Source organism: Vipera ursinii (genome assembly GCF_947247035.1).
Source record: "Vipera ursinii genome assembly, chromosome: 6".
NCBI classification, from domain to species: Eukaryota; Metazoa; Chordata; class Lepidosauria; order Squamata; family Viperidae; genus Vipera; species Vipera ursinii.
In genome coordinates this window covers 45061251-45078926 of record NC_139515.1, presented here as the reverse complement: position 1 = coordinate 45078926, position 17676 = coordinate 45061251, and the positions used below count along the sequence as shown (strand labels likewise).

General features: G+C 37.8%; 1 protein-coding gene across 1 annotated transcript in view; it reads right to left on the bottom strand.

The window, feature by feature from the left end:
• TPH2 (tryptophan hydroxylase 2) overlaps positions 1–17676 on the bottom strand; it is a gene marked incomplete at its 5' end in the record, with an annotated part of 116720 nt that overhangs the window by 93350 nt on the left and 5694 nt on the right. The window contains 4 exons of the mRNA XM_083365946.1: positions 5388–5455; positions 8595–8695; positions 8795–8978; positions 10433–10585. Coding sequence (XP_083222072.1) covers positions 5388–5455; positions 8595–8695; positions 8795–8978; positions 10433–10585 — 506 coding nt within the window. The remainder of the gene's footprint in view (positions 1–5387; positions 5456–8594; positions 8696–8794; positions 8979–10432; positions 10586–17676) is intronic.

Genomic DNA, 17676 nt, shown 5'->3' with positions numbered 1-17676 from the left:
CAGGCAAGGAACAATGGATGGAACCTGATCAAGGAGAGATTTAACTTAGAAATAAGGATAAATTTTCTGACAGTGAGAACAATCAACCAATGGAACAGCTTGCCCTCAGAAGTTGTGTGTGCTTCATCACTGGAGACTTTCAAAAAGAGACTGGACAACCACTTGTCAGAAATGGTACAGAGTCTCCTGCTTGAGTAGAGGGTCGGACTAGACAACCTACAAGGTCCCTTCCAACTCTTTCTGTTATTTGTCAGCTTTCCCTGATTTTTCAAATTGAAGACATTAAGGTCCCTGGCAATTTCCTTCATTCCCCAAGATGCAATCCATTTGGCCCTACGCTCAACAGATACTTTTTGACCATCTTTCTATCAATCTCAAGCTTCAGTCTGCCCCTTCAACCTTCCCTCCCCAGTTAGCTGGTTGAACAACCTGCACTGCAGTATAAAGGTAAAGTTCCCCCCGCACATGCGTGCTAGTCGTTTCCGACTCTAGGGGCTGGTGCTCATCTCCGTTTCAAGCCGAAGAGCCAGCGCTTGTCCGAGGACGTCTCCGTGGTCATGTGGCTGGCATGACTAGACGCCAAAGGCGCACGGAACGCTGTTACCTTCCCACCGGAGTGGTCCCTATTTTTCTACTTGCATTTTTACGTGCTTTCGAACTACTAGGTCGGCAGAAGCTGGGACAAGTAACAGGAGCTCACTCTGTTATGCGGCACTTGGGATTCGACCCGCCAAACTGCCGACCATCTGGTCAACAAGCTCAGCGTCCTAACCCACTGAGCCACCACATCCCTCATCTGCACTGCAGTATACTAAGCCACAATAAGTGATGAATAGCTCTGTCTTTTCTTTGTTGTCATTTTGACATTTGAGCATAGCTAAATAAGTCCCTTTTTCTTCACTTGCTTCACCATCTAATTACGACCTTTCCTGATTCATGTTTGCACTCCTCCTTGGTGAAATACTTGCCTCCAGAGAGTATTTCTTTCTCTTGGGGTTTCAGATCTTCACTAAGCTTTTTGTGCAGGTATATTGGCTTCATCTGCTGATATTTTTCTTCTTCCTTGGAATTATTTACAATTACATTTCCTTCATTATGTACTCCTACTTCTTTAGCTCCTTTTCCCATTAGCTTCTCCTTTTATGGAATGATACTGATCATTCCTCTGAGATTATTAAAATTAACCATGCATTTAGTTTTAAGGTGTATATAGGTTCTTCATTAAAACAGATGCTGTACAACGTATCACAGATGCAGGATGTCATGCTTCCAACATAAGAGTTATGTATATACTGTTGTTGTTCTCTGGCATGTGTTGAGCGCCCTCTAGGGTCAAACCTTTCACTGCTTAGAACTTTGGTTTTGGTAGCACTTTTCACCCTACTGACTACTCTTACATCCTGAGAAGCCAGACTTCATTTTGTAATGTTCTGAAGTAACAGAAACATCTAGAAGAATCCAATTTAGTTTGTGACACATGTTCTTCTGAAGACAAAATCTGTAGCCCATACTCAGCATTGTTGTTTCACCTTATTCTGTTCTTTAATAAAGTATCAAGATTCACAGTCTGGCTTGTTAAAGGATAGGAGGGTTTTTCGCTGCATGTCAGACTACACACAGGGTAAGGTGTAGGTGAGGAGAGAACACAGGAACAATAGAACAATGAAAAAACTCACAGCAGATCAGAGTAATGTACAGTGCTGTAACAGTAATCACTCAGAAGAAAATAGTGTCCTGGTAGAAAGAGTTAAACTTTGAAAAACAGTATGAGTAGAGCTAATCGTCTATCCAAGGATAGGGGGCATCACTGCACATTAGCATGTGTTACTTAAGTCAAATTGTAGAACATATTTAAACATTTCCTATTTTCTTACATTAAATGTAGAAAAACTGGCAGAACAGGTAATCAGGAAAAAAAAATAGGTCAGCCCAGCCTGAAACTAGTTAAGTGTTCCTAAACTAAATCCAGGAATCTATGCACTAAAGTACTGTATTTAGGAGATCCTTATTAAATGCTAATAAGGCAGTGGTAGTTTATATAGAGGGAAGATCAGCTCTGTCTGTAAAATACAAATTTTCTCCCTTTTCTTTTGTTCGTCTTTATTCATTTGATAAATGTCCATAAAATAAATATTTTATGAGCTTTTGGGCATGCTCTTTTCCTGTCTGCAACAGAAAGAAATATTTCTCCCTTTCCATTTCTTTGCTTATAATATTCAGGAGTAAACTGAACCCACAAAGGAGTTGGAGGAGAAGGAAAGAAAGGATTCAGAATTGAAAAAGGAACCATCAAATTGAAGAGTACATAGAGTGTGCCTGCTCTGAAGTGTGAAGTTTGGCCTATTACAAGTAAAATGAGAACACAATTGGAATTAGGTTGACTTGAAAACTTGACAAGAAAATTGCAAAACAGCAGGTATTGGTAGGTTGTGCTGGAAATTTACCAGCTCCTGGGAATAATAATGAATTCAATCTGTGGGCCTGGTCTACCATGAACAAAAGAATGAATGAATGACACATATGAATTACAGGTATTTATGAGAAAAAGCTCCATACATACTAAAGATATTAAGGAATTGATATTATTGCATATAGATTGGAAAGTTGGAAAGCCTACTATACATACTTTCTTTGATGAGAGAAGGCCAAACTGAACTCAGATGGATTGGCCTTGGAGTAAATTTACATACATTACACTGCAAATATACAGTATAATTCTATACTGAGTTTAATTTTATTGGAGCCCTTTAAAATTTGGCCTAAATTTCATTGACTGAATATTGTTGAAGCTCAGTATGTATTGAAAATGGAGACTGGGGTAAGATCACTATGTCAATTCAGGCCTTAAGTGGGTCTGCTTACCTAATACAGACTTAGTATTGGGAATACATCACTGAAATAGAAGGCTACATTTCCCCATATGGATAAAAACAAGGCCTGCAATAGGACCAGGAAAGAGCTTATAATGTAAACCAAGCTTCCAAATATGTGTGCATGATGGATCATGGGCAGTTGATACTTTTTTAATCAATATATTACATAAATGGATTGTGGATAAAGATGGCGGCTTGGAAGTCTGATGAGAGAGAGATGGAAAAATGTTACAAAAGTTGACAGATAAGTAGTAGAAAGACCAAGGAATGGAGTAAAAGGAAAGAGAGAAGGAAGATGCTGTGAAGATCAACACATATGCAGTGGAAGAGTAATCAGTACATGACAAGAAGATCAGAACTGGGTGGGGCGGTAGGAATATCACTCCTAAATCATTGCAAAGAAGTCCAGCGTAGAGACTACTCTTAAGCATGCCCCAAATGGCAAATGGTTATTTGGATAGTGATATATCAGGGTGTCTAAAAAATCAAAAGTTTAGCAATTCCTAGTCTCAATCCTCCATTTCCTCAGAGCTGTTTGTAAAACGTAGGACAGCTTAATTTGCACATGACACATGTTAAAATATACCAATTAAAACAGTGCTCCCAATTTCTCCTGTTCCACTCATAGCATTGTGAAGGGTGGAATATCTATCTGATAACTATGCAACCAACCACAACATATCCATAGGCTTAGATAAATTCCCTAAAAGCATTCCCAAGGTTTATGTTTTCCTGTGTTTTATTTTTCTCTCTTTACTGCAATTGCATGCTGCCATTTAGAGTTTTATGATCATTCTGTTTTAATATTACATTTTGCTTTTTGGGGTTTTTTTAGTCATTTATTGCTACTAGGCAATGTATATAAATGCATACCATTTCCTCACTGATGACTTATAGTATTTTCATACCATCCGCCTAGCCATTATTGATGTGATATAGTGCCTGTCTTCATTACTGCTGTTTTGGCACAAGAAAAGGTTGGATGACTCTAGAAACTGCTATACATTGCTAGTGGGGAAATTATTGTAGGAAATATATGTAAATAAATAAGGAAGCAAGCAAGCACATCTTATATAAATCCTTTCCTAGGAGCCCATCAATCTGATGGCAGAGCATATGGCACAAAGATAAGCCTTTGGGAGACCATAAATGTAAAGAAGTGCTTGACAAGATCTGTCTTCTCAAAACGTATAGCCAGTCTCCCCAATCCAAACCCCTTTTCAAGACTATGCTTCAATTTCCAGAATGTTTTCTGACACAGAACTGTTTTCAGCAATTGCCATAGTAGTTGGGGAACTTGATAGCTACTGTCTATAGGTCTGCAAGACATCCACACTGGGAAAGGCAGAATTATAGCTATTTGTCTTGGGACTCAAGCACCCAAAGAAAGGGAAACATCCCTTATTACCAAGCAAATGAGTCCCATGTGTGAGATGGGCAGCTATATCAAAGAGAAAAATTAATTAATTAATTAGCCTACTCATATAAGAAAAAGCTAGAGGCAGTCCACCCTCTCTCAATAGCTAATGCTCTGCTCTGTTCAGAAAAGGGATGACTAGCAGACATGAACCTTCATATGCAGCTAAACTCTCCCTGAAGAATGCCAACCCACCCATTACAACTGTTCCATCTGTTGAACAAAGAATCAGAGTCCCCTTTTATAGGCATCTCTGAGGAGGCACAGAGGGCAAGTGACAAAGCATGTATCACCATATCATAATACAAATTTAACTCCTTGTGATGAACCTTGCATTATGACATCATAACACATGTTCAGGAAGTCCTTATTTAGTGACCATAATTGGCTGGCAACTTGGTCATTAAGCAAAGCTGTTGCTAAATGAAACAGTGATTATACTTGTAATTTTACATCAGATTTCCACTGCTTTACAGACCTGCAAACGTAAATGCAGACATTGGCCACAAAGATATTTTTCATTGATTTTGAATGGCTACTGAATACGATAATCACTGAACAAGGATTTACCTGCATTAGCATTCTAATGAAAGCTGCATTTGCTCCAGATACCTCTATCACTTTTAAGCCTTAGATATAATGATCAAGTCAATTGGTCTACTGTTACTCATATCATGAATAACTATTTCAGTTCAATCCAACCCAGCTGTCCAGTTTCTTGAGCCATTGCCATAAATGCATGCTGTCATGGCCAGAAGCACAGTGGAAAAGAACTGTAGTTCCAGAACTCAGAGATAGTACTTACATTTTGCATGCAGAAATCCTAATTTCAATCCAGCTTGGGCTAGAAAAGATGGCCAATTTATGGAACCAAAACAACGTTGGATGGACCAATAATGATGTGTTCCAAAATTCAATCCAAGTAAACTTCACTTTGTGTTCCTCATGCCAGTTTGGTAATATAAATAGTTACAGCTTAATGATCACCATCTGCCTATTGCAAATTTTATATTCAAGAAAAAGAGGGCTGGGTATCTTTCTTGTATTTGAGGAGAAAGACTTTAAAATTGAAAGTTTAAAAAATATTGAGTACTCACTATTTATAACTCATGGCAACATCTACAAAATATTTTCTTCTCTGTCGGTAAACATTGTCCTTAAATCCCTGAAGCAGATAAAAATAATTAATTTACACCAAAGAGGCAGGGAAGTGATAGAAAAGTGGATTAAATAAATCATCCAAGTTTTAAATACTTATGAACGTTCTCATTCATACCACCTTCAGAGCTAAAAGCAGTTTACCCACAACCAAGGAGTAAAAAACAACTTTTCCCAAATTGAAGCCTTTTAGCTATGTTTAAGAATTATCTTCTTCTCCAGTGAGTCCTTCCTTCTCATTAGGTGGCCAAAGTATTTGAGTTTCAACTTCAGGATCTGGCCTTCTAAAGAGCAGTCATGGTTGATCTCCTCTAGGACTGACTGGTTTGAACGCCTTGCAGTCCAAGGGACTCACAGGTGTGAGCTTAAATGGACTCCAGAAGATGGTAGAGGACAGGAAGGCCTGGAGGAATGTTGTCCATGGGGTCACAATGGGTCAGACACGACTTCGCAACTAACAACAACAAGATTTATCTTCCAAAATCTGCTCCATCTTTTCTATATCTACAATTGCAAGTATCCATTAAGTAGAGCTTTTTTCTCGTTGTATTATTTACTTCTTGTTAGAATTAACTTGTCTTTCAAGCTTCAAATCTTACCAAGACCTCTTAGAATCACATCTGAGTAAATTGACAAAACCAAAATAAGCAACATTAATAAGTAACTAGTAATTTAATTTAATTTAATTTAATTTAATTTAATTTAATTTAATTTAATTTAATTTAATTTAATTTAATAATTTAATTTGTATACCGCCCTTCTCCCGAAGGACTCAGGGCAGTGAACAGGGCAATACATAATAAAAAAAAGAATACAAAAATTAAAAAGTGATTAAACCATTATGCCCGTAATAATTAATACATATTAAAATTTAAACTATTTATAAAAACCCAACCCCATCCCGTCAGACCAGGCCAGCTTGTTCGAAAAAGAAGGTTTTGAGATCGCGCCGGAAGGAGCGAAGGTCGGGGGCCATCCGGAGCTCGACCGGTAAGCGGTTCCAAAGGTCTGGCGCGCCCACAGAGAACTCCCTCCCCCTGGGGGCCACCAATCGGCATTCTTTGATCGGCGGCACCCTGAGGAGGCCCTCTCTGTGGGAGCTTTTTAGTAGGGCTTTTATTGAAGGAATCTTTCCTCTACCAGTCTCAGCCTCAAATCCTCTCACAAATACTAAAAGGTTATCCTGTCGCAGGTGGAACTGGGGCATAATCTGCTACTATCTTTGCCTATTCCATCTCTCATGGATTGTGGGTGAAAATATCCCAAACATGCTTTTTCCAAAAGGCAGCTGGACTTTCTTAGTTTTCTTTTTCCTGAAAACATTTTGCTTCTCATCCAAGAAGCCTCTTCAGTTCTAAAAACAAAGAAATGAAGAAGCTTCTTGGATGAGAAGTGAAGCATTTTCAAGGGAGGAAACCTCCCCTCAAGAAAGTGCAGTTGCCATTTGGAATAGCATCTTTGGGACAACCATGACCTGGATAATGAGAATCTCCATAGACATTGGGTGGAGATGGAACAAATGAATGTAGAACCTGATATCTTTCATCTATTTACTGCTTGGAAATAATTAAGTGGATTTTAACTTTCTTTGGGTCATAAGACAATCTTGAAGGCCCCTGCATCTTACTTTATTTCATTTTTTTAAAAGGCCAGGCCTTTTAGAGGTCTTATCCTCAGAAAACAATGCTGAGGTGTATAAACCATTGAGCTTGAGTTCCAGAGCATTAAATATTTGATTGGGCTTCAAGGAAACCCAGTTGCCATCCGAAAAACACCTTTGGGATAACTGAATCCAAAGTATTGTACTCTCATACTGCATAGAACATCCCAACGTTCCCTGAAGGAACTGATCGGTCATGGGCGCAAATTCCCATGACTTTTTCCAAAAGGCAACTGGACATTCTTGGTTTTTTCCTTGGAAACATTTCACTTCTCATCCAAGAAGCTTCTTCAGTTCTAAAAACTGAGAACTAAAGAAACTTCTTGGATGAGAAGAAGTGAAACATTTTCAAGGGGAAAATCCCCCCGAAGAAAATCCACTTGCCATTTGGAAAAGCACCTTCGGACAACCATGATCTGCATGACTGTGATAGCAGGAGAAGTTCCCAGAGAAAATATGACACACCTTCCTCAAATTTCCAAAATACTACTAAATGCCTGTGTGTGAAATACCCAGTATTGGAATGAAAGTCCTACTCTCACCTCTAGCATAATCCCATGAAGAACAGGAAATGAGGGGGTAGTGATAGTTGCAGAGTAAGTTCCTGTGTGCTTTACATAATATACAGCATTATATCTCTACTCAGTGCTTTTTTTGTAAAAGAAAAAGGTGCCGGAACTCACACATGTCATACAAACCCGCCTTGCCTACCCTACAAGGTTACATCCAAAAAAGGTGCTGGAACTCCGTTCTGAGCGTTCTATGAGAAAAAAAGCCCTGTCTCTACTATTGGATAATGTAGGAGTTACAAGATTTAGTAAAATCTGACTTTAATCTAAGAGGAGTGAGCAAAGGAAAGAATGAAAGCAACGCAAACAGTATCAATAAATTAATTTCCTCAAATTTTGGATGCAGTGATTTCAGGCACTATGTGGGCCTCCAGACAGTAAAATATGGGCTGAAATGGGGCCAATGTGTTAAAAATAAGGGAGGTAAAAATGCAAGGACCCTATGCTCCAGCTGCATTCCTGCTGGAGTATGCTATGATTTCTACTTTATAATTATCTCCTAGAATGTTAGCATGCCTCCCACACTCCCTGGAATGTTAATTTAATACCTCTATGTTTTAAAAGCTCATACCGCAGTGTACCTAAATATCACTATGATTTAGAACTATAACTCTTGCATTGTTTGCAAGGGAGAGAGATGAACATTGCCTCTCAAAGTTCTCCAGTATACTTCTGAAACAGAAACTGCAATCCACAAACCCATCTAAATCTGACATATGAATGAATGTTCCTGGTAGCGGTTCCTAAGACAGTAATACATCTGAAGGCCAATTAAAATGTGAGATCTGTGCTTAAGAAATAGATTGGATCAAAATAGCTTAAGGCAGATAATGCATTTCATTCATTCATTTGAATTATTTGCTATATTTTTAATAGATTATTTGGTCAGTCTCTCTGGATCTTCCCTAAACACTTACAGGGTGATCTGCATCCAGTTCAGACCCATACATAAGAACTCTCTGCGAGCATTTATCTAATTCAGCAATCTTCCGGGGAAACCAAGGCACACAGTCCAGCTCTGGGGAAAAAACAGAGATAGGACAGAATCAGACATTATTGGGCTGATTTCATAATAAAATGAGAGAAAACACATGAAGAAAAGAAACAGTAGTCTTGCCTTCCTCATCAGTCCAGATGTTTTCTGGAGGATTCAGAGTCACAATGTTTGTTTCATACTTTAACAGCTGAATGAGCTCATTGAATTCTTTCTTGGTGCAGTCGCAATCCACAAAAATTTCTACCTCTGAATTTCTCCGCTTGGATTTTCTGGATTCAATATGAACCATACTCACATGCTTCTCCTGAAAATAGATGCAAAAAAGAGTTAACCCAGTGCAAGTGGAAAAGCAGTAATTAAATTTCTGGGTCTTAACAGGTGGTAGTTTAGAATATAGATATTCAGGTAGTTACATTAAAAGAAATTAATTATTTGTGCACTGGCCAGAAACAAACTACTATAAAATGATGATTGTATTCACTCTTTTATTATAAACCTCCATGGCAAAAATTATAAATAACTTAGGATAATTAAAATTTAATATTGATTTACCATGGCAATTTCATATAAAACTATCGTTTATATATACTAGACATGCTACTAGTTCCATACCAAATTTATGAGAAGCATAATAGAAAAAAAATGAAATAGTTTGGTAATACACTAGCATCGTTCTGTCATCTATAAGTTAACCTTCCCAAAGCAGAAGACCAAATGCATAATAAAAATTCCACAGCATAGAAATCCCCATCAACACAAGACTTACTACTTTTCATTATCCAAATACTGAAATACTTTAATAATACTTTACTTTAGTAAAACATTACAATATATAGCAGGATAGCTCAGATGCATAACCCTGGCTAGATGTATAACTTTGTCAAGGCCTTATGTTTTTTTAAAACAGCCCTTGCAAATCAAATAGTGAAACTGGCAACCCTAAATTGCAATTATGAATTCCTTGAACTTATTCCAGAGAAATTTACATTTAGGTATGGCATTTGATGTAGACTTCAGGGTACTAATGTTTGTTTAAAATGATTAAGCCAGTTTTTTAAACTGAATACAGAAATAAATAATTAGGCAATAAAGTTAAATACATAAGAGCTAATCTATGAATAAAGTTAAATACATAAGAGCTAATCTATGAATGTTAAAATATTCCAACTTCTGAAATTTATCTTCATGTGATATAAAGCAAATTGCAGTAGTTGAAACAAGTGTAACTAAAGCAAGAATGGAGGAAGACAGGACTGAATGTTCTAAGTAGGTCTGTTAGCTGGAGTTGGAGCTAACAGAAAATATTTCTAGCTATTGCTACCAATCTGGGTATCCAAGGATATTAATAATTCCAAAACTATTATAAAGATTGAAATATATTATTTCAGAAAACTGAAAGTATAGGCTAAGCCAACTGATAATAAACAATTACTTCTATCATGTCAGAAGCAAGATTCTGATTAGCAGTTAATATACCATAAAATGATTAGCTTCACTTTATGTTGTAATGTGGTTTGCTTGACTTTAATTGTTCATATTGTGCAAACTAAGCCATTTTGGATAATAAATCATGGATATGGCCAAGTACAATGTCTGAACTTAGCTAACTTACTCACTAATCAATGAATTGGTGTGGTAAGTGAATCTAGTGTCTTGTAACTTAGTAGACATAACATGCATATTATCTTTTATACAAACATGATGCACATTTTCCAATCAATATATTATTATGAAAATAAATAGTAATATAATTTTTACCTGGAAAAGTCTGAGAGCTTTTACCAAGCCACCAACTTCATTTTTTAAAGAAAACACTACAGCGGTTTTACCACCTTCTGATGTTGACTCATTCTTGCTTGTACCTTTATTAGCCTTTTTATCATCACTTCTACCAGAATTTGCTTTGTTTAGCTGAAATAAAATACAGATCACAAGCATTTCCATGTACCCCTCAACAATAATTAACCTTTTCTTTTATTTGATCTTAGAATTTATATAGCTCTTTCAAAAGTGAAATTTTGCTTAGTTTTTTTTCTTCTCTCTTTCTTAAAAAGCACATTGAGTGCCCTTATTGGTTGTTAGCAATTATAGGTTGCTAACATATATGAAATATTATTCTAAAAGAAATCAACAAAAGAGCATTGTGGAATGAAAGCTGTTATAATCTTGGTTTTTCTTTATTTTTAAAACTAATGTTCTGCTCCCAATTGAAAATAAAACTTCCCAAGTTTTTGGAAAACAATTATGGATTCTGAAGTCTACATTATAAATTCAAACATGAATCACAGGCAGAACATCACATCCCTTTTCCATCACAGGTGCCTTTGAATATCAGAGAAAGAGTCAAAGAGCATAATTTTCAAATTATAAAAGAAGCAATTGTTAGAAAATATAACTTGCACTTTCTCTTTATTGTCTTGGAAAGATTTGTTCATTTTTGCTTGCAACTTAATTTCTCATTCCAGTGGATCTACAATAGGGCTGGGTGAAGGCTGAAATGTGTGGTTTTGCTGAGCAACAATTTAAAGCATTTATTGGTTGTGGGAGAGAACAGACAAAGGCTCCTAAGCTTTGATAAATAAAATGAAAGGACTGTTTTTAAAATATTGTCCTTGGTTAGGGTGATTTCTTCAATGTGGATATTGACTGCCACAAAAAAATAAAATTGGGTCACTCACTTGACAGACCCATTTTAATGGCCAGGCTCCATTACAGCCATAGCTCAAGGATTAGTTATACATGTTTTTGAAATATCAATTCATACTTGCAGGCTCAGTGCAAAACAGGCTTGAAGCATCTTTCTATATAGGATAAAAACTTGGAAGAACAACTCTTCAAAGTGAACTCAATGGTGCTTTTTCAAAAGGCAACTGGACTGTTTTTCCCTAAGGAAGAAAATGTTTTGTTTCTCAGCTAAGAAGCTTCAACAGTTCTGGCAGGATGGTGGGGGCGATGGAAGGATTAGTTCTGACAAGATGGGGGGGAGGATGTTTTTTGGTGGTCATCTGGTCATTAGCACTCTCTTGACGTCTTGAGGCCACTTGGGGGTTTTTCTGTTGAGACAGGGCTGCCCAATGTTAACATAAATGACCTTTGTTAAGAGAGGCCATTAATGTTAACACTGAGCAGCCCTCTCTCAACAAAGGGGGAGGGATACAACACCACCTATCTCCTGTCTACAATGCAGCCCTTGCAGCAGTTCCAAGAAGATTTCACCCCCATTTGCACTCTGATACAGGTGATCCTGAGGGCACAGATAAGCCCCCAAGTGGCCTCAAGAGCTCTCAGGGAGAGTGCTAACAATCAAATGACTGCAAAGAAATATCATCCTTCCACCCCCACCCCCATCCTGTCAGAACTAATCCTTCCATCACCTCCATCATTCTGCCAGAACCGATGAAGCTTCTTCGATGAGAAATGAAATATCTTCTTCTTCCTTAGGAAAAAAAAACAGTCCAGCCGCCTTTGAAAAAGCACCTTTGAGACAACTATGACCTGGATGACTGAGAATCTCCACAGACATTCTTCAAAGTGACATTTCTCATAGAAACATAATTCCTTGGAAAAATCTCCACATCCCCTATCTCCAGGGCTTTTTTTCTCATAGAACGCTCAGAACGGCGTTCCGGCACCTTTTTTTTTTTTTTTTTGCAAAAAGAAAAAAAAGCTCCCTCTGAAAGCCTATTGCAGAGATAGGCAATCTTGGCCCTTTATTATGACTCATAGACTTCAACTCCCAGAAATCCTGAGCCAGCCATGCTGAGCAGAAAGGGAGAGGTTTCCAAGCTGAGCCATGCTGGCTCAGGAATTCTGGGAGTTGAAGTCCTTGAGTCAAAAAAGAGCCTGCACTAGAGGAGGACATTAAAATTATTTACAGGGTTACTTCTTTAGGAACTAAACTTTTAGAATCTAAAACAGCTAATTCAAAAAAGCGAACAGGAAAGAACCTCACATTTTTCACCTGCTTCTGTCTTTTGGAAGGTAAAATTAGATAACAAAATAATCTATTTCCTATGTTAACGTCTCTGCAATGAAATCAATAAAGGTAACAGGAAATAAATGAGAAACATTTTTCTCAATGTAATATGTCTAATTTAGCTGATGCTAGAAAAAAATATCTTTTGTACATACTCTTAAAAACTATTTTGAATCTAACCATCTATTACAACTAAACCACTTTAAATTAAACAATTCTTAAGAATGAAATATTCTTAATTTGGACTTTACTTTTACTGTTTGGACTGTTGTGTGTTTTGAAAAATAGATTATTTAGAATCTAGTTATGTTGCACTTCAGTCTTTAAATAATTAACCTAGTATATACATAACAGTATATGATGTTTTCCATGGTGAGCTTAACATCAATAACATTTATTAAAAAGGCTAAAATAATTTCTGATGGTATTATCTGTATATTAAAATTTTGTTTAGTCACAATCTTTCACTTTTCACATTCTGGAAAAGCAGTGGTCATGTATCCTAGCAAAAGATGTTACATATGTGCATAAGCGTAGTCAGTAGCACATGCCTTTTAAAAAATATCAAACATGCAAATAAACAAAAATAAGTCCAAAATATCTGTATTACATCCAGAAATGCCAACTTTGCAACCAATATTTCTCATCCATAACTATGGCACCCTAAGGATACCTGCATACATGCAAATGATTCTTTGGGATCAGTAACACAGCAGGGATTGCTTTTTCCTTCCAGTAACAGATTGCTGGGAAATACCAAACATGGCCTTAAGAATTCCAATGTTGGTTACAAATTTTTCTGGATGTGGTTGGAAAGAGGCCTAGAAATGCCAGCACAAATACATAACACTTGTTGAACGTGCACACACAACTAATTACAATCTTCAATTATATGTGATATATCCAGGCCTTTTTTTCCCATAGAACGCTCAGAACAGCGTTCCAGCACCTTTTTTTGCACAAAAAAAAAGTAAAGGAAACTGTTCCGGAGAGCCAAATTCTCCTCAGGCAGCCAGGTTGCAGAGCAGCAGAATGCATCATAGCGACAGGCCTTCAGATGGCTCAAATAGAAGGAAATGTGATCCGTACAGGCTAATTTAAAAGTGGGAGGTAAGTAGGGTCGAGTGTGAACAGGTTGCTTAGCAACCTGCTTAAATAATCTCGGTAACTTTCAGCTCCCGGTGCCTTGACTTTTTTAAGCTGGGAAGTTGAAAAAAAGGCTAAAAAGAAGGCAATAGAGTGCTATCAAGGAAAATGTATAGATATAGCCAGCAGATGTTTAGGGAAACTTTATTTCTCATACACTGCTCAAATTTTGTTTTAATGCCATGGTGATACACAATCAAATGTAGTCAGTCTTTTTTAATCCCAAAGCATCTGTTTGTTAAATACAGTATAACTAAGTTTTGGATGATGGAATTATTTTCTATCTAAGGATAACTAATGATAACAGCTCTTAAATCTGTTATTTTGTTTTATTTTTGCACATAAAATTGTATAATTTGTATTTGCATTCATTTACAAATAGAATATGTTGTTAAAATATATTGGTGTTGAAATAATTAGTGCACACATATACCTAAAACCAGTTTGTTGCATTTGGCAACTGTACTAAAAAAAATCTCATTGTCAACCAATATAATTCATTTAATTTGAAATCAAGTGAAAAATTGATTTAAATTATTTTATTAAAACAAATTAATGGCAATTCTTTTATAAGAAGTTGCCTCAAACAAAATGAGTTTGACATGCCTGCTCTAGATAGTTGAATGCTCCAAAATAAATTCTAGACCAGGCCTGTACATGCAGCCTATGAAGCACCCTTGGACAGAGCACAGACTTTTAAAAAAAAAGTAGTAAAATCACCACCACGGCCCTGAAAGTCATGTTGCCTAGTGCCTCCATGGCTTACCATGACCATGAACTCCAACACTGTAGATGATCCTCTAGTCACCAAATCATTGATTACTCCACCAGCATTACTTTGCAGACCACAAAGATTTTTAATTTATCAGTGTGGGCCTTTCCCTTCTACAAGTTGCACAGACCTCTTCTACATTTTCCTCTTGCCTTTCCGAGTTAACTCCTTGGTCTGTCATTGAGCAAGAATTGACTTTATAGGGAAAAATATTATCATTTGATGTATATTTAACATATGTTCTACCTTCATTTACTAATTATATAATATTTCTATGCAATCCACATGGCGAGGTTTGGGGCAACTTACAATATTTTTAAAATCATAAGATTAAAACATAAAAGCAGGGCTTTTTTTTCTCATAGAACGCTCAGAATGGCGTTCTGGCACCCTTTTTTGCACACACAAAAAAAGCTTTTGCACAAGCTATGCTACTCCCTCTATTGGCTTTCAAAAGCCTATTGGCTTTTGAAAGCCAATAGGAATTGCTGCTGAGCGTGCCAAAAGACCTGGCCAACAAACATTGCACCGGCAAGTTGTCTGCAGTGAAGGCAAGTTGGCAGGAACTTTGCATCCCTCCCTGCTGCCCAACTACACCATCTCAACTAGGTAAGTAAGAGAGGACAAGGAGTGGGAGGTGGTTTTCTGCAGAGTCCATGTGCACTCCTTCCTTGTGCACACCTGTGTCAGCCAGACTGGTGGCCTACGTGGTGCTGGACGTGTGCCACTGTCGCCTTGCCCTGCGTGCCTAAGTGGCCACCCTGCATCGCCTGGCCCGCATTGCCTCCGCCACCCGCACCACGCAGCCCCGCTGCTCCGACAGCACTAGCCGTGCCGGCTCTGGCCCTGGGGGGCAGCCCACCACCAACACCCCTCACACCCGTGACTGCAGCAGTGCCACCCACCCCACCCCACCCCTGCCTCCTGCGCCCACCAAGATGAGAGTTCGGGCACCTTTTTTTTAGAAAAAAAGCACTGCCTATCTCAAAGCAATTGTAGTGTTACCCCCTCAGAGGCTGCCAAAGCCCAGGCCCTCCCAGTCCTGATTCCCTCCATCGCCCTCTGCAGCTGCACTCTCAAGGTGTTAGTAAAGTGTCTCTTCTAGCAGAAGCTTACGCGAAGTGAGGAGGTGGCAGACTCTTGTCGTCAAAAGGGGGGCTTTCAGGAACAAAGATGACCAGGCCCTAGCCCCGATAGTCAATACGTGGTGGTGTTTAACAGCCCCAGGCAGTCATAGTAGCAATAGTCAGTGATTTCCCAGTGACCATTTGTAAACAAGTGGGGTGGGGAAAACCCCGGCTCCAGGCAGTCATAGCAACACGAACAAAGGTAGTCAGCATTCTGCAGTAAAAGCTCGTCCCTCAAGGGCAATTCCCCACAATGTCTAAAACTTGCACGAGTAGCAATAATCAAAGTTTGGATGGCAGCTAGTCTCCAAGGCAGCAACAACCAGCCTCTCCTTCTCTTCTGTCATCACTCGTGGTCTCAGGTCTTGTTGGTGTCAAACCCCTCCCCCCCCCGTCCTTTATTGTTAAAATCTGAATTTAGTAACCCCAGCAACTTTCTCTCTCCTCACTCTCTCTCTTGCCTCCGCTTGGAATATCCCCCTGCAAAAGAAAGCAGTAAAATTCTACCTTCTCACTCTCTCTCCTTCCCTCTCCTTCACAGAAAGGGATCAGCTTAAATCATCCAATCCCGCCGCACCCAAAACCGGCAGCAGCTGTCCAAGCTTCCCTCTCCCTGGCCAGGCTCTTGCAAAGCCTTTCAGCCAGCCCTGCTACACAATGAAAAATTGTTGCTCATAATTTTCATCAACATTGAATGCCCTTATCCTACTTTAATTAAAAAACAATTAACTTTCTTTAATTAAGAAATTCTTTCATCACATGGTTGAATTGTTTAGTTTCCTTGCAGCATTGCTCCCCTATAGCAGGAATCTAGAATACTCCGATATAAATAACAGTTAAACAAATGATATCATAAGAATTTATTCAACATTTATTAGCTGGAAAAAAGGAATTGAAACAAGATTGGTAATATGGCCAAAATATACTTTTCTGATTTTTGTTTAAATGCGCTTTTAGAAGCAGATTTTTATTCAAAATGGTCATAGTTTATATATTTATATATTTCATAACATGTTATGAAAATGTTTATGGTTTCTCTTGTTCACAGTTCTTCCATTTTTAATGTTTTTACCTAACTTTATAATCCACCCAAAGAACTAAAACTATTGGAGGGAGAGGAAAGAAGAGAATATTTAGTCTCACTTATTATGAAACTGATTATAATAAGAGATAGTGTTTATTATATTTATAATTACCTATTCAATGGGCATGCTACAGGAAATTAAACATGCAGGCTATAACCACAGAAGCTAACAATGTTATGATATTGTATGTATGTATGTATGTATGTATGTATGTATGTATGTATGAATGAATGAATGAATGAATGAATGAATGAATGAATGAATGAACAAATGTGGGGGCAGCTACTCTCTTCTGCATAACAAAACCATTATCTACAAAGCTATTAAAGACATTAACAAGTATCTTTATTTTAATCTGGAGCCAAATGGGGAATTAATGAAACTTACAGAACATTAATATTATACATCTACTACCTGGATCTTGGATTGTGAACCAATGGTAACTCTTATCCTGTTTTAATCATCATATCAGTCATTATTTATGACTGCAAAGATTGAATAAACTCTGAATATTTCCAACATAGAAGTGTTTCAATCTTTTTTTTTGGGGGGGGGAACTCTCCCTACAAACAAAAACAAACAAACAAATCTAACAAAAAACCATGCTGTTTACTTCCAATCACATGGTTAATTAGGATATATAACTTGGACATTCAGAATTGGTACTACCCACAAAGCAGTGGATGATGCCTCCAGAGCTTCCTCAAAGTTTAACACAAATTTTCTACTAGGAAAAAATGATATATTTTTTAAATTAAATACAAAAAAAATTAACTTGATGAGTATAATTTAAACATAAAGTAAAGGTAAAGGTTCCCCCGCACGTGCGTGCTAGTCGTTTCCGACTCTAGGGGCCGGTGCTCATCTCCGTTTCAAAGCCGAAGAGCCAGCGCTTG